A 19,813-nucleotide genomic window follows, 5' to 3' on the forward strand; every position below is an offset into this window, starting at 1 on the left:
GTCCAATGAAAGGCTTTGAAGCCACTGGTTGGCCATATTGGTACTCCTCAGAAGGAGCAGTCCTCCATAGGAATTAATGGAATTCTACAGTATTTCAAATAAATGACAAAATTAGGACAAATTACATGTATTTAGGTATTTATTTGTAAAAGTGGGGAGAGTATCATTAGTACTCTAAAAAAATACTTTAAGGAATAGGTTTTTATATACTCTATAATTTAAAGTATGTATTAAGGCGTTTGTAATATAATATACTTTTCAAAAACGAATTTAGAAATTAATACATGCATTTCTATAGCATTCAAAATCCAAAGTACCAAAATGGCTGCGTGGCAGCTTCAAAACAGCGCCCCCTGGGACTCATCTAAGGTTAATACATATCATTGATTGAACTGGCAACACATGGTCTGTCTTTCAAACACACCCAACAGACCCCCCCCCCCCCCCCCCCCCCCTTTCCCGCTTGGATTGATTATGGGTGATGGATTGTTCAGCATGTGCATCTGACCCACACGTCTAACACTCACCTCCGCCTTCCCAAGACTCAGGGTTTTTAGACTTGCCAAGTCACTTGCATTTTTCTATCCAGCTGGATGTTAAGGGATGATGTGATAGCGTCTGCGCGTGACGATTATCCTTCGTGTGTAGATCTATCCACATCATTGATTCATATTCACCCCTTACCTTACAAGTACTGTACTACCATGGTATTATTCACTCAACTAGCTTCCACTGTGACCTCATTTTGTCATGAACACCACAGCACATTTATCATATTTTTTTCTAACATATCTTCTCCCTCTCACTCTCGCTTAGCGCGAGGACTCCGCTCTCATATTTTGAGGCTTGATCCCAGGACGAGCGTGTCACTGGCCCAAGCTGGAGATATGTATCGTGTGTGTGTGATGTCCCGGTGGTTTGTTGGAGAGAGGGCCCAGTCTGACAGACTGTCTGCATCCACGGTGAGAGGCATTAGTCAGAGGAACCGACCGTGCCTTTCAGCAGCTCTCCTGACTGAGATGTGCTAAATTACATTTCCTGTGTTTCATAACAGCGACTACCCAAGCTCTGACTGACGCTAGGACTTCCTGCTCAAGTCAAACATAAACACTTTTTTTGGACGTTTTAGGTAACGTCGCCGCAGGTTTGACAATGGAGATGTTCTTTTGGCCCTGTGTAAACAAGCAGACTTTAAGGCCAGGGAATCTTTGTTTCCTGGAACGTGTTTGTGTGCATAGCTGTGTGTCAGTGTACATACAGAACATACTTGGCTTCCTTTCCTAATTTCATTGTAACCACTGATAGTTGGTAGAGCTGGTAGAGCAATGCCAGGGTTGTGGGTTCCATGTGGCTCAGTTGGTAGAGCAACGCCAGGGTTGTAGGTTCCATTCCCACTGGGGACTGGTTTGACATTGTTTTTAATGAAAATGTATTCACTCACTACTGTGAGCTAAATGACTAAAATGTAAATAGAATAACCTTTTTTGGTTCCGGATAGAACCATTTTGGGTTCCATGCCCCTTTCCACAGAGGGTTCTACCTGCAACCAAAAAGGGTTATCCTATGGGGACTGAACCCCTTTGGAGGGTACTTCCTGTATGCTATCAAATTATATATATTTCCAGTGTATTGCTCTCCTACAACCCACTCACCATCACTGTGCCACAATAGAACACTTTCATTGACATTTTAACCTCTGTCTTCTAGAAACAAACGAGGAGCCTCCATTGGTAGGAAAATGCATTACAAGGTTCTTTAGATACCATCATCTCAATATGGCCTTTTTCCTGTTGCTTTACTACAACCTTGCTCTTTTCCCACCATCTGACTTCATTTGTCCAAGTCCTCAGTCTGTCTGTCCTCCTTTACCCCTCCCTCCCTCTGTCTGTCTGGCTGCCCTCCTATACCCCTCCCTCTGTCTGTCTGTCTGCCCTCCTATACCCCTCCCTCTGTCTGTCTGGCTGCCCTCCTATACCCCTCCCTCTGTCTGTCTGTCTGCCCTCCTATACCCCTCCCTCTGTCTGTCTGGCTGCCCACCTATACCCCTCCCTCTATCTGTCTGTCCTCATCTCCCTCTGTCTGGTCTGGTCTGGTCTGGTCTGGTCTGGTCTGGTCTGGTCTTGTCTTGTCTTGTCTTGTCTTGTCTTGTCTTGTCTTGTCTTGTCTTGTCTTGTCTTGTCTTGTCTTGTCTTGTCCTGTCCTGTCCTGTCCTGTCCTGTCCTGTCCTCGTCTCCCTGTCTGCCCTCGTCTTCCTCCCTGCTCCCTTCTGCCTGCCTGCCCTCGTCTCCCTCCCTGTCCCTCTCTGTCTGCCCTCGTCTTCCTCCCTGCTCCCTTCTCTGTCTGTCCTCATCTCCCTGCCCCCCTTTGCCCTCTCTAGCATCTGAGAGAGGGCTTGTGATGATGTCACACAGGGACGTCTGGCCTCTATAAAAGGGGGAGCCACTGTGAAAATCTCTTAATGAAGTTGCGAAGAGCCTGAGTTGAGCTGAGCTGTGCTGACTACTTCCACCTCCATAGAAACGGATCAAGTTGGACTTGAATTTTCTCCTTAGAAAACACCAAAACATACAGGCTCACCCACATCTCCTTCAGATAGATGAGAAGATACAAGGAGATATCATTTGAAAGCAGTGAACAGCTCCTATTCTTCACATTGGTCTGATCACTGCGTCTTTCGACACTGCTAGCCCTGAGAGTGACGAGTCTAGCTGACATATTGGGAAAAGTTTGTATTCATTTTTCTCCCGAACCCATGAAAATCACGTTTTCTTTGTGGACAATGATACGACAAGCAAGCATCTCCTCGGTGGTGTTTCTATCTTGCACTGTCATGCTGGTAAGTACTTTTTAAAGTGTTTCATATGTGTGCTTTTACTACTCTCCATTCAAATTAGTGTCTTTACATCATCGGGTTCTACATACTTCACCATAAGCTCTTAAAAATTATACAATGTCATCTTTAATATTCAAATTGAGAAATTGCAAGTATATATTATGGTCAAATTCATTTCAAATGATGCATTGTCCATCTATTGACTGAAATAATGAGACCGGGATCTTTGAACAAATTAATAAACTCATCTCCATAGATACATTTGAATTTAGGGCTTGTTTGATACTTTTGAGCTTGATGATCTAGTCTGTGTCGCTCCAGGCTGATGTGTAACAATCATGCTCAGAAAGGTAGAAGCAGAAATGTGTCCTAACCAGATTAGAACAGGGTGCCGGTTTGAATGAAAGCATTGTTCTAAATCAAATTCCTTTGTACAATCACAGTTTAATTATTCAGATATTTGGGTACACAATCAGAGAATTTGGAGAGGAATTTGTGCTGAGTGTTAGCTGATATTTGACCTGCACACTGTAAATGAACGTATCTGAAATACCAGTAAGAGTTTTTGCTTGTGGATAACTAAGAGGACTTTAGATCTTTGGGTAACCTTATTCTAGATATACACTTGATTCCACCATTTTTTCTCCTCCGGATATTTACTCAAGCATTGTACAATCCCTCTTCTGTGGGGGCTTCCAACACCAAAGGATGCCCTTCCCCTGTGCCCTGCAGTGAACATATACACACTAACTCTCAATCCTCTCGCTGTGCTTCCCAGGTGCAGGGTGGATGCCCGCGGCAGTGCTCGTGCCCCACCTCACCGCCCTCATGCCCACCAGGTGTCAGCTGGGTGACAGACTCCTGCGGCTGCTGTAAGGTGTGTGCCAGGCAGTACAACCAGGACTGCAGCCCTAGCCAGCCCTGTGACCACATCAAGGGCCTGCACTGCCACCTAGGGTCTGGAGGAGACCCGGCGACAGGACTGTGTCGAGGTAAGGGAATGGACATCGAAATGGCTTAGGGTGGGACATACTTATGCTATGATTGACATTTCCTATCCACCTTCTGATTGGCACTGATAATATTATTGACAATGCTAACTCTAATGAATATAATGATATACACAAAAGCGACAATGATTGTACAAAAATGCATTGCTCCTGTCCCAGCTGAGGCCATGGGTCGTCCCTGTGAGCTGAACGGCCGGGTCTACCAACACGGGGAGGACTTCCAGCCCAGCTGCCAGCACCAGTGCAGCTGTATGGACGGCGTGGTGGGCTGCATGCCCCTGTGCCCACACCAGGTACCACTACCAGGTTGGCACTGCTCCCGGCCCCGGCTGGCCAGGCTGCCAGGACGCTGCTGCGAGGAGTGGCTTTGTGACGATGACAACCATATCAAGGAGGACTCCAGAGAGGTTGACCACGCTCCACCTCCTTCCCCACCCCAGCACCCTGATCTTGCCAGCAATGAGCTGCTCATGGCTCCCACCCCCTGGGACTCAAGTGCTGGAGCGTCATATCAAGGTACATAATCATACTCTCTTTTTTGTAATGAAATATACATTTGTAATGTTTTGTATCAGTCAGAGGAGAATGGTGTTCCTCATGGCTCATGTTTGGCCCTCTCTTCTTACAGAGTGGATCTCCTCCCCCCAGTCCCATGCCTTACTACCCTCAACCTGCTTCCTGCAAACCACTGATTGGTCGCCTTGCTCAGCCACGTGTGGGATGGGTGTGTCCAGCCGAGTAACCAGTAGCAACGCTGAGTGTCGGTTGGCCAGAGAGACACGACTGTGCCAGATCCGACAGTGTGATCTTGCCCTCACCCCTTCTCCCAAGGTAAGACATGGACAACGTGTGGGCACACTTTTTCAATGAAAAGAAACACAATGGTCCAGGATCATCAAATTGGGAATTACACTACTATAAATTGACCACTAGACAGGTTATGGAATTGTACCATGTGTAATTCACAGCTATCCTCCTGTCAAGCAGTGGAGGCAGCTGAGGGGAGGACAGCTCATAATAAAGGCTGGAACGGAGTTAATGAAATAGAAACCATGTGTTTGATACCATTCCACTAATTCTACTCCAGCCATTACCACGAGCCCATCCTCCCCAATTAATGTGGGCCACCAACCTCATGTGCTGTCAGGGTGTATGTATTTTGACCTGTGACCCCATTTCTCTTACAGAAAGGGAAGAAGTGCCAACGCACAATACGTCCTCGCAAACCTGTCCGGATCAAGTTCACCGGCTGCTCTACAGCGCGCCAGTATCGTCCTCGTTCCTGTGGCTTGTGTGCCAACGGCAGCTGCTGCACTCCTTCTCTGACGCGCACGGTGAACCTTCACTTCCGCTGTCCCGGAGGCAGGCAGGACTTTACCCGTAGCGTCATGTGGATCCAGCGTTGCCGCTGCAGCCAGAGCTGCCAAAGTCAAGGGCTTGCCTCCCCGGGCTCTCTCAGTCTACCTAACGACATCCATACCTTCTCCCATTGAGCCCCATGTCTAAACACTAGCATTTCTCGCCACAAGAACATGCCCTTGACCTGACTCTGGCCCTCGCCTCTAGGGTTCCCCCTTGCCCTAATCTCACTGTCTCCTTTCCTCGTTCCAAAACGTTTCCTGTTCCCTAACCCCAGGGTTTATTGCTGCCGTAGCCTCTTTACCCCAGTCTGTGCTCCTTTACCCCAGGACTCCCCCTGACCCTGTCTCCAGTCTGTGTTCCTTTACCCCAGGACTCCTCCTGACCCTGTCTCCAGTCTGTGTTCCTTTACCCCAGGACTCCCTCTTGCCCTGTCTCCAGTCTGTGTTCCTTTACCCCAGGACTCCCCCTGACCCTGCCTCCAGTCTGCCCTCACCCCATACAGAAGGCTCCATCAGCTGGGGGAAGGACACTGATGCGATGTAGTGAACTGTTTTACTCTTACAGCTGCCTAATTGTGTACCCAACACTTTCTCTCTCTCATTCTCTCACTCCCATAATCCAACGGTTTTGGTTTGGTCTTCACTCACACCCGAAAATCAGCACCTCCATATAACTTCAGTGATGGACTGACTGAATTTAAAAGACAGTTGGGGGTGCTTCTGTGTTACTGTAGTTTGGAATGGTGAATTGTACTCTGTGGGACTGTACTTATAACTACCCAATGAGAAAGGTTAGACTGAATATCAGACAGGCAATCTCACAGAGACATTTGCGTAGCATCCCTTCTGACAAACGCCTTTATAGCCTTACTGCCCTTTTCACTTGTCTGTTTTGCTTGTGTTCAGTAAGTGACAGATCTGTGGGCGATTGTGTGCATTCTACAAATGACCTCTGTCAGTGGACCTCCTATCAAATTTGATGGGCAAGAATATAAATGCACCGGTGTTCATGGTTTACACTCTGAAATATGAATCATCATTGTTATAGACACAGAGGTTTTAAATGGACCTTTGTAAGTTATTCATGTTTAATTATTGTAGTGATGACTTGTAAATATGTATTTACTATACTTTGTACAGTTAGGCAATGTTGATTTGTTTGTCATTGGGTATATATGTCTGTTTCGTATCGTCTCTATCTGTACAGACTTCACTTAACGATGGAGTGACATGTTTTGGATATTACCTCCTTTTTCGAGGTGCACAGAATATAAACAATAGTGGACCGAGAATGTAACATGTTAATTTATATCACTTTATTTTGATTAATATATTCAATAAATGTCTTATAATGAAAGTGCCTCTTGTAAAAAAAATTGCAAACGCCATGAAAATATATGTATTTCTACAAAAACAAATGTGCGTGATATTTTGTCCCCATAATTTGTGTCCCACTTTTCTGTTTACCAGTACACACACCCACACACCTAGTCTGTGATTTGGTTAGATTACTCTACAGTATTAAAGGTATTATTTTGTATAGATATCATTACTAGATATTTGTGTACAAATATGATATAGTCTCCATTGTCAATCACAAATCAATGAATCAGATTTTTATAATGAGACCCAGAAGAGAGCCAGGTGGAACACCCTGAAGCTGACTGGGGGACGGACAGGGGAAGGTTTCAATAAGAGACTAGTGGGACGGAGACACCCACCTGACAGTGTTATTTGCTGTGGAACTGTGGACTAGGGTTAAGGCCTCGGTTCAAGTTCCTGTAGGTTAGTACACAGCGCCCAGGCCCAGTTTCACATGGCAAACATTGCAGCCGTCTCATAAATATCACACACTGTATCCTTGTTTCTCAGACCCGACACTCTCCCCCGCGCTCTGTGACTAACTGTCCACACTGACCTCCCCACACCATGCCGATGCATACTTGATGTCAGCCGTGATGCCAAGGATGATTACTTCTACTGCTGCCACTACTACTGCATGCCACTAATACTGCTGCCACTACTACTGCTGCCACTACTACTGCATGCCACTAATACTGCTGCCACTAATACTGCTGCCACTACTACTGCATGCCACTAATACTGCTGCCACTAATACTGCTGCCACTACTACTGCATGCCACTAATACTGCTGCCACTAATACTGCTGCCACTACTACTGCATGCCACTAATACTACATGCCACTAATACTGCTGCCACTACTACTGCATGCCACTAATACTGCTGCCACTACTACTGCATGCCACTAATACTGCTGCCACTACTACTGCATGCCACTAATACTGCTGCCACTAATACTGCTGCCACTACTACTGCATGTCACTAATACTGCTGCCACTACTACTGCATGCCACTAATACTGCTGCCACTACTACTGCATGCCACTAATACTGCTGCCACTACTACTGCATGCCACTAATACTGCTGCCACTAATACTGCTGCCACTACTACTGCATGCCACTAATACCACCATGATTTCCACGACCTCTGCTGCAATTACTAGCATGGTACTACCCACCCATACTGCAAGAGCAACAGCAACAACAAAATATTGTAGCAGTGGTCGTAGAAATCTTGGTGGCATTCACTACTGTTATGAATAAATAAAATATTTACCAGGAAACCTTAAAGTCTAACCTTAAAGTGTTGTGAGAAGAGGCACTTATGTTTTTACAGAAACTAGATTCGTTTTTTTTATATACGAGGGTGGCATTCCCTTTTTTGTCCAAGACTCATGTTGTCAATATTGAGGTAGAAAGTCTTACATTTGCAACTGTTACCAAATTTAGCAAAATACTTTCACCTTGGATTTTCATAGACCTTTCATGTCAATGATCAATGTGATGCATTAATGCCCTTGGGACCTCTAAAAACACTATACATATGAATAAAATGCACTATTATCCTCATTATGATCAACTTTATTTTTTTAAAACGGTAAGAATGTTATAAGCTGTTAGTTGGCCAAGGGCATGCAATTCAGGAAAAGAACGTACAAGGGGGAGGAGAATGGTGGGATTGTACAGCTGGAATCCTTTGTGGGTGTGTGAGTTGGTATAATGTGTAGAATTGTGTGTAACTAATGGATTTTCCAGTGTCTTGCGCTGCGTTGTCGGAGTGTACATTGGCTGTGAGAGCAGACAGGAAGGCCCAGGTGTAGCGCGGCCTCGCACGCAGAGAGCTGTGAGTGTTAGCACGGCCCTGACGGAGGAACAGGAAACACTGTATGTCGGAAGCCTGGGGTCTCGCAGGTGGGATGTGGCGGGATTGACAGGGGAAGGAAGGGGTTGGAGAGGTCACAGAGTAATCAAACACAAATGTTCATATGATACAAGCACCATGCATACCACTTTGTTAAATCAAGAAAAGCCTGGTAATTTATGCCAGGTTTTCTAGATTATGGCAGATTTTTTCAGAATTTTCACGTACGAAATCATAGAACACAGCCACAATAGAACAGTCTGTATTCTATAGGAAGTAATTTTGCACATCCCCAATCCTGGATCTTTGGAGGCAATGGAAATACTCCCCTCTACTGGCAATAGAAAACAACAGTGATGTGTGTTGTGGATCGAGTTTAAAAAATCTTGAAAACCGAGAACTAAAGTTGTTTTCAATAGTTGTTTTTAATTAATAAAAAAACATATTAATTGGAATATAATATTGGAACGGAATATAACTAAAAACATTAAATAACATTGGAATATAACATTTATTAACAATAATGTATCTAATTAACTCAGTGTAACATTGATGTGCAACTCTCTTATGCTCTGCTATCAAACTAATTCTAATTTGTACATAGGTCACAAATAAAGCTAAAGCTATTATTAAACAAATAAAAATATATTATATTTTTTAGATTCATCAAAGTAGCCATACTTTGCCTTTATGACAGCTTTGCACACTCTTGGCATTCTCTCAACCAGCTTCACCTGGAATGCTTTTCCAACAGTCTTGAAGGAGTTCCCACATATGTTGAGCACTTGTTGGCTGCTTTTCCTTCACTCAACGGTCCAACTCAACCCAAACAATCTCAATTGGGTTGGTCAGGTGATTGTGGAGGCCAGGTCATCTGATGCAGCTCTTCATCACTCTCCTTCTTGGTCAAATAGCCCTTACACAGCCTGAAGGTGTGTTGGATCACTGTCCTGTTGAAAAACAAATGCTAGTCCCACTAAGCGCAAACCAGATGGGATGGCGTATCTCTAACTTTTAATAAGGCACACCTGTTTATTGAAATGCATTCCAGGTGACTACCTCATGAAGCTGGTTGAGGGAATGCCAAGAGTGTGCAAAGCTGTCATCAAGGCAAAGGGTGACTACTTTGAAGAATCTCAAATATAAAATATATTTTTATTTCTTTAACACTTTTTTGGTTATTTGATAGTTTTGATGTCTTCACTATTATTCTACAACGTAGAAAATAGTAAAAATGAAGAAAAACCCTTGAATGAGTAGGTGTGTCCAAACTTTTGACTGGTACTGTACATGTCGGTTGTTTTGCTCTAGGATGCCCACATGCCTCACAAGACTCGTCTGAAGGTCCCCCGGTACCAGTTGAAAACATTTATGGAAGTATATATGGAGACTGTTTTGTGCCAAAAATAAAGGGTTAATCACATGTGAATAAAAATAATAATAATAATGTTACCTGGGATTTCTGATTTCTCTTTAGATTTTTGGGAGGAACTATCTGTTGTTCTATGTAATGAATCTGTTATTCAATGCATTTGTATGGGCTAATAACAGTAAGGACAAAAATAATTTTTCATCAAATAATTGTTTCATATATATTTGTTTGTATACTTCAAGGGGTCTTAAAATTCAAAATTAAATAGCAAAATTATCCTTGATATGACCTTCTTAAAACAATTCCAAATAGCTAAGTAGAACCCCCCCAGCTTAGACAGGGCTTAGACCCTCGTGGGTTAAAGCATGTCTGTCTTATGTTTCCCCCTCCAGCTGCCTTCAGTGCTCCAGGCCCTGATGTGATGCAGTGAAGAGACCCGGAACCAGCTTCACACCCAGACTTCGTCTCAGCACAACCCCATGGAGAATGCCCCGCAATCGGGGGGAGAAGCCCACTACACGTCCCTCTACCAAGTGGCGCCCGAAGCACGCCTTGAGCTGTCTGCACATAACCCTTCCTCACCCTTCCTTTCCCCTACCCGTCACTCTGTTTACTGTGCAGTGTGTCTGTGAAAACGGCAAAATAGTTAATACTTACCCATTTTTTAAAACCCCTGTAGCCCCATCCCAATTCCCTCCCTACCACTTCCTCTTAGCCGTGACCCTTCAATGTTTACAAATCTGAAAGGTGTGAATAGTTCAAATCAGTAGCTTCCACCATATTGCCTCCACCTTACAGATCTACAAACATTGAAGGGTTCGGACCAAGGAGAAGTTGTAGGGAGTGGATTGGGACAGGTTGTCCGACTTCACCCCATCACTTTGCAGAGATAAGCAGCGTACTGTCCGTACCTGTCAAACTAACGCATAGGGTTTAAAGGTTAGAAGTTGATTTGGAATTGGTCCCTAGTGGAACTTCTGTCTCCTTTATAGGCTTTATTATTTGCAACTATGGCGATACACTCGCCATATCAAAGTTGCCCATTACGTGCAGATTTAGGGACATCTTACCCATCCACAAACCCGACTTCCCCATTAGAGGGGGAAATGTGAAGCTGACCTTTGATCTAATGGCTGTATGTGATTTGTATGCCATGATTGGGAATGTATTGTATTTTCTGTATATCTGAAAGTAAATGAGTATTCAGGGCTCATCTGTAAAATAGTCTCAGTATGACTTGCTGGTAAAATAAAGGTAAAATAAATTAAAACATTGTTAACAGGGTAATGCACATATGACACAAACAGACAGTCTACCAGTGTTTTCTTGTTTTAAGAAAAGAGATACACAAAAATCCTGGAATGAGCAGCTCTCCTGAAGATCTGGATAAAACAATTCCAAAACATGAATCCAGTTTTACTTGACTTTTTAACCAGAGATTCTCAAGACTTTTGAGTGAGCTGCCGAATGTCTGGATAAAAAACAAGCAGCATTTTCCTTTTCTCCTTCCTTTTTCAACAGTCCTCTCAAATGAACGGTATGCTGTAACAGTCAAACAGAACATGGAGGAGGAGACTCTGATTGGCACAGAAAGACAGAGAGATATACAAGAGGCTGATTGACAAACAAATGGAGAGGTAGACAGATAGACAGACAGGAAAGGGGTGAAGGGGGTAGGGAGAGGGGAGGAGGGAGAGGGAAGGAGAAAAAGGGGAGGGAAGAGGAGGAATTGAAGAATTGTGAGGGAGAGGAGGGAGAAGAGGGGGGACAAACTGATTGCAAAATGAGATAATCTGAAAATAACTAGGTACGATACTCAAGTGATCAACATAAAATTGATCAGAAATACACAGTGTATACGTTGTTAATGTTGTAAATGACTATTGTAGCTGGAAACAGCAGATATTTTATGGAATATCTACATAGGAGTACAGAGGCCCATTATCAGCAAGCATCACTCCTGTGTTCCAATGGCACATTGTGTTAGCTAATCCAAGTTTATAATTTTAAAATGCTAATTGATCATTAGAAAACCATTTTGCAATTATGTTAGCACAGCTGAAAGTGTTGTTCTGATTAAAAAATCAATAAAACGGGCCTTCTTTAGACAAGTTGAGTATCTGGAGCATCAGGTAGCTTAGTATCCTGGGGCGGCAGGAAGCCTAGTGGTTAGAGTGTTGGGCCAGTAACCAAAAAGTAGCTGGATCGAATCCCCGAGCTGACAAAATAAAAAATCTGTCATTCTGCCCCTGAACAAGGCAGGTCAACCACTGTTCCCTGGTAGGCTGTCATTGTGAATAAGAATTTGTTCTTAACTGACTTACCTAGTTCAATACATTTTTTTTTAAATCAGCATTTCTGGGTTTGATTACAGGCTCAAAATGGCCATAAACAAAGAATTTTCTTCTGAAACTCGTCAGTCTATTCTTGTTTTGAGAAATGTGAGAAATTGCCAAGAAATTGAAGATCTGGTACAACGTCTTCACAAACCAGAATAGAAAGAGGAGTGGGAGGCCCCGGTGCACAACTGAGCAAGAGGACAAGTACATTAGAGTGTCTAGTTTGAGAAACGGACGCCTCACAAGTCCTCAACTGGCAGCTTCATTAAATAGTACCCGCAAAACACCAGTCTCAACTTCAACAGTGAAGAGGCGACTCCGGGATGCTGGCCTTCTGATCAAATTCACACATTTTTGGGAATTATCAGTTTTGTTTTATCAGGGGGTGCTGCAGCACTCTCAGCACCCCTACTTCCCGCGGCAATGTCTATACAGTTCCAGAACAGAACCATTATTTTATATGAACAGGTTAATAACGTTCTTATACCTTCCAGGTATTTTTTTTCCATCCCCACAAAAAAATGCTAAACAAAGCACCTATGCAAAGCCCTCACTCTGTCACTCAGAAACTTCCACTGTATGCCTGCCTGCCAGCTGAAAATCTCTGCCAGTCAGTGTGTGTGTAAGCAACCTGCCCCAGGCCCACAGAAATGCAGTCTAGTAGCCTATTGACGTTACAAATGGGATTCAGAAATTAGGGAGAGAGATTTTTTTTATTTGAGAAGAAGAATTCAGATAATACATGTCATAACAACAAGATGCCCAGCGCTCCAAGCCTCCTCCCCCATCCTTTCTCGCTCTCTCCCCACTCGCAAAATGTCAGTCGCATCTCAAGCCCTACCCTATTCTTTCCTAGCTATAGATCCGGTAACAGATTGGCGCACATTCAACAAATCTGCTCTAACAAAGTGGATATTTGTCAAATCCGTCATGATTTATGTATTGTAACAGGCCCACAATGTAGTTACTTTGGATATATTGGGCCGTTTTTGCTGCATTACATTTGGAAGTTGTCCCTTTTCAGGTTTAGAAGAAGTGACTGCTAACTGTTAACTCCCGTTTGTATCAGATGGTTAGCATAGCTAGCATACAGAAATCGGTGGTGGTAGTCTGAAGTCAAAGTTTTTTTAAACTGTTATGCAGTTGATTGGTGACAATGACATGAACATGTGTTGGGGTTGACATCCATACAAGCATTATACTCCGATTCTTACCTCAACATAGTGTGAAATACACATTAGTATTTAGGGTAATATTGTATCTAGCTAAGCTAGCCAATTTAGCTACCATGCTGAGGCAGAGCGACTCGGTGCAGGATTCCCATATTAGTTTATGTTGCCCACTTACAAATTATTGCAACAATTGCATCCATTTCTCACAACTTTAACCATGTAGAGTAAAAAAAAATGCTCTCAAACACAATTGAACCTAGCACTCTTGCTGAGATATGTGAGCACCAAAGCCTGGATGGGCTCCCTGCACACCAGACACAAGTTGTTCCTCTTTTTTTTTGTTTCTTGGCACAGGGAACATCCTCTACATTTAAATTGTTTTTGTTTCTTGGCACAGGGCATACCCTCTACATTTAAATTGTTTTTGTTTCTTGGCACAGGGCATACCCTCTACATTTACATTTTTTTGTTTCTTGGCACAGGGCATACCCTCTACATTTAAATTGTTTTTTGTTTCTTGGCACAGGGCATACCCTCTACATTTACATTTTTTTTGTTTCTTGGCACAGGGCACACCCTCTACATTTACATGTTTTTTGTTTCTTGGCACAGGGCACACCCTCTACATTTAATTTTTTTTTGTTTCTTGGCACAGGGCACACCCTCTACATTTACATTTTGCAGTTCTCTCCCTCTCATTTAACTGTCTTCCTCCCATGTCACTATTACTCTAGCTCGGGTATGGTATCAACTTCAAGAGGATCAAAGATCAGAATAAGGGGGGACCCCTCCTCCATTCATCCTGACAGTCAGTGAGAGGGGTGGGGACTCTTGTGTACCATCAAAGAGGGATTGGTTGTGATCACCCTTGGGGCTTTGAGGGAAAGAGTGAGGGCATGTTTGAAGCCTTTGTATGCAGGAGGGGATTTGAATACAATCACAAACTGCTGTCTTCCTCTTTGAAACCAACACCAATGACACACGGGAGAAAGGGAGTTTCAGAGGGGTCCATGGTGACCACGGTATAACCCCTGAGCAGGTAATATACATGTTAATGATGGGCTGGATGCAGAAGCCCGGAGCCAGCGGGAGATACTTGCATGTGCATGGAGTGGCGTGGAAAGTAAACCATTCATGAAATGACAATAAGATGACTTAAGAGCCTAATAACATGCCTGTGCGTTTGATTATTGTTTCTACACACTTAAACATCTGTTTATTATACTTTGGAAAGAAGAAACATTTAAAATGTTATTTGATTCTCTGACACACCATTGAACCTGCTTTGACATTCTATTTTTGGATGAATGCAAATGATAATGGATTTGCATTTCAGTTTAATTATTGGAGGTGTTAGTTGTCCCCCATGATGAAATCGATGAGGGGACTGTGGAGCTGTGTCTGTACGTTCGTCACATGCGATATCTCGACAGTATTGGCCTGATTTTGACTAAACTTGGGTAAATGATGCAACTTGCCATAGAGATCCCGCATTTCCAAAATGTTAAAAATTGCACGGATTGGCCAAAGGGGGGTGCTATAGTAAACAACTGAAATTCCAAACTTTGAAGAAGCAAACAGTGCCTTCAGAAAGTATTCACACCCCTTGACTTTTTCCACACTTTAATGTTACAAAGTGGGATTGAAATAAATTGAATTGTCATTATTTATCAACAATCTACAGAAAATACTATATTGTCAAAGTGGAAGAACATTTCTAAAAAAGAAAGAAAATAAAACACGAATATATTTTGATTTGATAAGTATTCAACCCCCTGAGACAATACATGTTAAAATCACCTTTGGCAATGATTACAGCTGTGAGTCTTTTTGGGTAAGTCTCTAAGAGCTTTGCGAAACCTGGATAGTACAATATTTTTCAAGCTCTGTGAAGTTGGATGTTAATCATTGCTAGACAGTCATTTGCATGTCTTGCCATAGATTTTCGAGACGATTTAAGTCAAAACTCTAACTAGGCCACTCAGGAACATTCAAATCAAATTTTATTGGTCACATACACATAATTGGCAGATGTTAATGCGAGTGTAGAGAAATGCTTGTGCTTCTAATTCCGACAGTGCAGTAATATCTAACAAGTAATCTAACAATTCCCCTAATACACACAAATCTAAATCGAGGAATAAGAATATGTACATATAAATATATGGATGAACGGCATAGGAATGGTGCAATAGATGGTACAGTATATACACTACCATTCAAAAGTTTGGGGTACTTAGAAATGTCCTTGTTTTTGAAAGAAAATCAAAAATTTTGTCCATTAAAATAACATCAAATTGATCAGAAATACAGTGTAGACATTGTTATTGTTGTAAATGACTATTGTAACTGGAAACGGCAGATTTTTTAATGGAATATCTACATAGGCGTACAGAGGCCCATTATCAGCAACCATCACCACTGTGTTCCAATGGCACATTGTGTTAGCTAATCCAAGTTTATCATTTTAAAAGGCTAATTGATCATTAGAAAACCCTTTTGCAATTATGTTAGCACAGCTGAAAACTGTTCTTCTGATTAAAGAAGCAATAAAACGGACCTTCTTTAGACTAGTTGAGTATCTGGAGCATCAGCATTTGTGGGTTCAATTACAGGCTCAAAATGGCCAGAAACAAAGACCTTTCTTCTGAAACTCATCAGTCTATTCTTGATCTGAGAAATGAAGGCTATTCCATGTGATAAATTGCCAAGAAACTGAAGCTCTCGTACAACGCTGTGTACCTCTCCTTTCAAAGCACAGGACAAACTGGCTCTAACCAGAATAGAAAGAGGAGTGGGAAGCCCCGGTGCACAATTGAGCAAGAGGACAAGTACATTAGAGTGTCTAGTTTGAGAAACAGACGCCTCACAAGTCCTCAACTGGCAGCTTCATTAAATAGTGCCCGGAAAACACCAGTCTTAACGCCAACAATGAAGAGGCGACTCCGGGATGCTGGCCTTCTAGGCAGAGTTGCAAAGAAAAAGCCATATCTCAGACTGGCCAATAAAAAGAAAAGATTAAGCTGGGCAAAAGAACACAGACACTGAACAGAGGAACTCTGCCTAGAAGGTCAGCATCCTGGAGTCGCATTTTCACTTTTGACATTGAGACTGGTGTTTTGCCAGATGAAACACTCTTGAAATAGCTAAAGTATTGAGGCGTGACCACAATCAAACGTTTTGTTGCAAATAGTCAACTGGGGCACAAAAAACACATGGAGAAGAAAAGGTACAAATTAACTGCAAAAGACTTGAGAATGATTAAATGTCAAGCTACCAGGAACCCATTATCCTCCAGTGGCACCATATTCCAGAACTGAGAAGAATTAAACATCAAGCTACCTGGAACCCATTATCCTCCAGTGGCACCATATTCCAGAACTGAGAAGAATTAAACATCAAGCTACCAGGAATCCATTATCCTCCAGTGGCACCATATTCCTGCCGCCCGTCAGCCAGGGGCCGCCAGTGCCGCCAGTCAGCCAGGGGCCGCCAGTCAGCCAGGGGCCGCCAGTCAGCCAGGGGCCGCCAGTGCCGCCAGTCAGCCAGGGGCCGCTAGAGCCCCTCCGCCCGGAGCAGCTGCCCCTCTGTCCCGAGCAGCTGCCCCTCTGTCCCGAGCTGCTGCCGCCCCTCTGTCCCGAGCAGCTGCCGCCCCTCTGTCCCGAGCAGCTGCCGCCCCTCTGTCCCGAGCAGCTGCCGCCCCTCTGTCCCGAGCAGCTGCTTCACCTCTGTCCCGAGCTGCCCCTCTGTCCCAAGCAGCCCCTCTGTCCAGTGGGGTCATTGAGAGGGGTGGGCATGGGGAGTAAGCCACGGAGGCGGACAATAAGGCGGACTAAGACAATGGCGAAGTGGGGTCCGCGTCCCGCGCCAGAGCCGCCACCGCGGACAGACGCCCACCCAGACCCTCCCCTATAGGTCAAGGTTTTGCGGCCGGAGTCCGCATTTAGTATGGTCAGGGCGTGAGTTGGGTGGGCAGTCTATGTTTGTTTTTCTATGTTTTGGGTCAGTTCTATGTTTTCGGCCTAGTATGGTTCTCAATCAGAGGCAGGTGTCATTAGTTGTCTCTGATTGAGAATCATACTTAGGTAGCCTGGGTTTCACTGTTTGTTTGTGGGTGATTGTTCCTGTCACTGTGTTTGGTGTCACAGGATAGGACTGTTTTGCGTGTTCACATTTCTTGTTTTTTGTTAGTTTGTTCATGTGTAGCGATTTATTAAAACATGAATAACCACCACGCTGCGCTTTGGTCCGCTTCTCTTCCTCCTACAGACGAACGCCGTTACAATTCCAGAACTGAGAATGATTAAATGTCAAGCTACCAGGAACCCATTATCCTCCAGTGGCACCATATTCCAGAACTGAGAATGATTAAATGTCAAGCTACCAGGAACCCATTATCTTCCAGTGGCACCATATTCCAGAACTGAGAAGAATTAAACATCAAGCTACCAGGAACCCGTTATCCTCCAGTGGCACCATATTCCAGAACTGAGAAGAATTAAACATCAAGCTACCTGGAACCCATTATCCTCCAGTGGCACCATATTCCAGAACTGCTACCTACCTGGAGAGTCCAGAAGTACAAGGTGTCAAGTGTTCAGAGACATGGCCAAGGTCAAGAAGGCTGAAACACTTCCACCACTGAATAAGATTCACAAGTTGAAGCGTCAAGATTGGGCAAAGAAATACCTGAAGACAGATTTTTCTAAGATTTTATGGACAGATGAAATGAGTGTGACTCTTGATGGACCAGATGGATGGGCCCGTGGTTGGATCAGTAATGGACACAGGGCACCACTTTGAGTCAGGAGCCAGCAAGGTGGAGGAGGGGTACTCGTATGGGCTGCTATCATTAAGGATGAGGTAGTTGGACCTTTTCAGGTTGAAGATGGACTGAAACTCAACTCCCAAACCTACTGCTAGTTTCTGGAACATACTTTCTTCAAGCAGTGGTACAGGAAGAAGTCTTCAGCATTCAGGAAGGCCATGATCTTTATGCAGGACAATGCTCCATCACATGCATCCAAGTACTCCACTGCTTGGCTAGCCAGCAAGGGCCTCAAAGATGCCCGAATAATGACCTGGCCCCCTTCCTCGCCTGACTTAAATCCTATTGATAACTTGTGGGCCCTTCTCAAATGTGATATTTACAGAGAGGGAAGACAATACACCTCTTTGAACAATATTTCGGAGGCTGTGGTTGAACAGATCAAGAAACAGACTTCATGGATGGAAGGCTCATGTCAGTTTTTGAAAAGAAGGGTGGCTATAATGGTCCCTGAATATTTTTGAAAGGCCAAATATGTTATTTAATTGTCATTTTGTGTTACTTATTGGTTACACTTACTCAACAAAAATGTAGAATAAACAAGTGAGTTGGGATAATTTTTTTTTACATTTAGTTGCCCAATAATTCTGCACACTAATAGTTGCCTAATACTTATGCACACTTATATATTCTCCTGAGAAAGACTAAACTCACTTTTATTTTGTTAAACATTCAGGCTTGAGGTTCAATAATATTTTGGATTGACTGAGAACATTGTGTTGGTTTAACAATAAAATGAATCCTGAGGAAAACAATTTGTCTAATAATTGTATATACATGTATATATATATATATACCACAAGAAGTGTTCATCAAGAGCTTCATGAAATGTGTTTCCATGGCCCAGCAGCCACACACAACCCTAAGATCACCATGCCAAGTGTCGGCTGGAGTGGTGTAAAGCTCTCCGACATTGGACTCTGGATCAGTGGAAACACGTTCTCTGGAGTGATGAATCACACTTCACCATCTGACTGTCCGACGGACAAATCTGGGTTTGGCGGATGCCAGGAGAACACTACCTGCCCGAATGCATAGTGTCAACTGCAAAGTTTGGTGGAGAAGGAATAATGGTCTGGGGCTGTTTTTCATGGTTCGGGCTATGCCCCTTGTTCCATTGAAAGGAAATCTTAATGCTACCACACAATGACATGATTGATGATTCTGTGCTTCCAACTTTGAGGCAAAAGTTTGGGGAAGACCCTTTCCTGTTTCAGTATGACAATTCCCCCGTGCACGAAGCAAGGTCCATACAGAAATTTTGTCAAGATCGGTGTCGAACAACTTGACTGTCCTACACAGAGCCCTGACCTCAACCCCATCTGACGCCTTTGGGATGAATTGGAACGCAGACTGCGAGAGCCAGGCCTAATCGCCCAACATCAGTGCCCGGCCTCACTAATGCTCTTGTGGCTGAATGGAAGCAAGTCCCCGATATACACACACAAACATACAAACATTTTTGAATATTTCAGGGAGTACTTATGTTCCTGTCCCCATTACAACAAATAACTACTTAAATGGATGCAATATTGTCCTCAAAACATTACATTAAACTACCGTAAAATTCCCCATTCCTATGGAGGACTACTGCTTATGAGGAGTGCAAAAACTTAATTCATTTTTCTCTCTCTCTCATAACTCGACACAACATACGTTGGAGAAATCTTCACT

General features: G+C 43.5%; 1 protein-coding gene across 1 annotated transcript; it reads left to right on the forward strand.

Moving 5' to 3' along the window:
- Nucleotides 1-2,501: 2,501 nt before the first annotated feature.
- LOC139409853 (cellular communication network factor 1, like 1) lies at nt 2,502-5,804 on the forward strand. Its single transcript, XM_071155240.1, has 5 exons — nt 2,502-2,836; nt 3,612-3,825; nt 4,003-4,359; nt 4,472-4,674; nt 5,031-5,804. The coding sequence occupies exons 1-5, from the start codon at nt 2,753-2,755 to the stop codon at nt 5,334-5,336; spliced, it is 1,164 nt and encodes a 387-aa protein (XP_071011341.1). The 5' UTR covers nt 2,502-2,752; the 3' UTR covers nt 5,337-5,804.
- Nucleotides 5,805-19,813: the final 14,009 nt, after the last annotated feature.

The sequence above is a fragment of the Oncorhynchus clarkii genome, chromosome 5 (assembly GCF_045791955.1).
Source record: "Oncorhynchus clarkii lewisi isolate Uvic-CL-2024 chromosome 5, UVic_Ocla_1.0, whole genome shotgun sequence".
Lineage (NCBI taxonomy): Eukaryota > Metazoa > Chordata > Actinopteri > Salmoniformes > Salmonidae > Oncorhynchus > Oncorhynchus clarkii.

Coding starts and splice junctions, on each gene's coding strand:
- LOC139409853 (XM_071155240.1), top strand. CDS start 2,753: ATGAAAATCACGTTTTCTTTGTGGACAATGATACGACAAGCAAGCATC. Junction 2,837..3,611: donor TATCTTGCACTGTCATGCTG/GTAAGTACTTTT, acceptor TGTGCTTCCCAG/GTGCAGGGTGGATGCCCGCG. Junction 4,360..4,471: donor TGCTGGAGCGTCATATCAAG/GTACATAATCAT, acceptor CTCTTCTTACAG/AGTGGATCTCCTCCCCCCAG.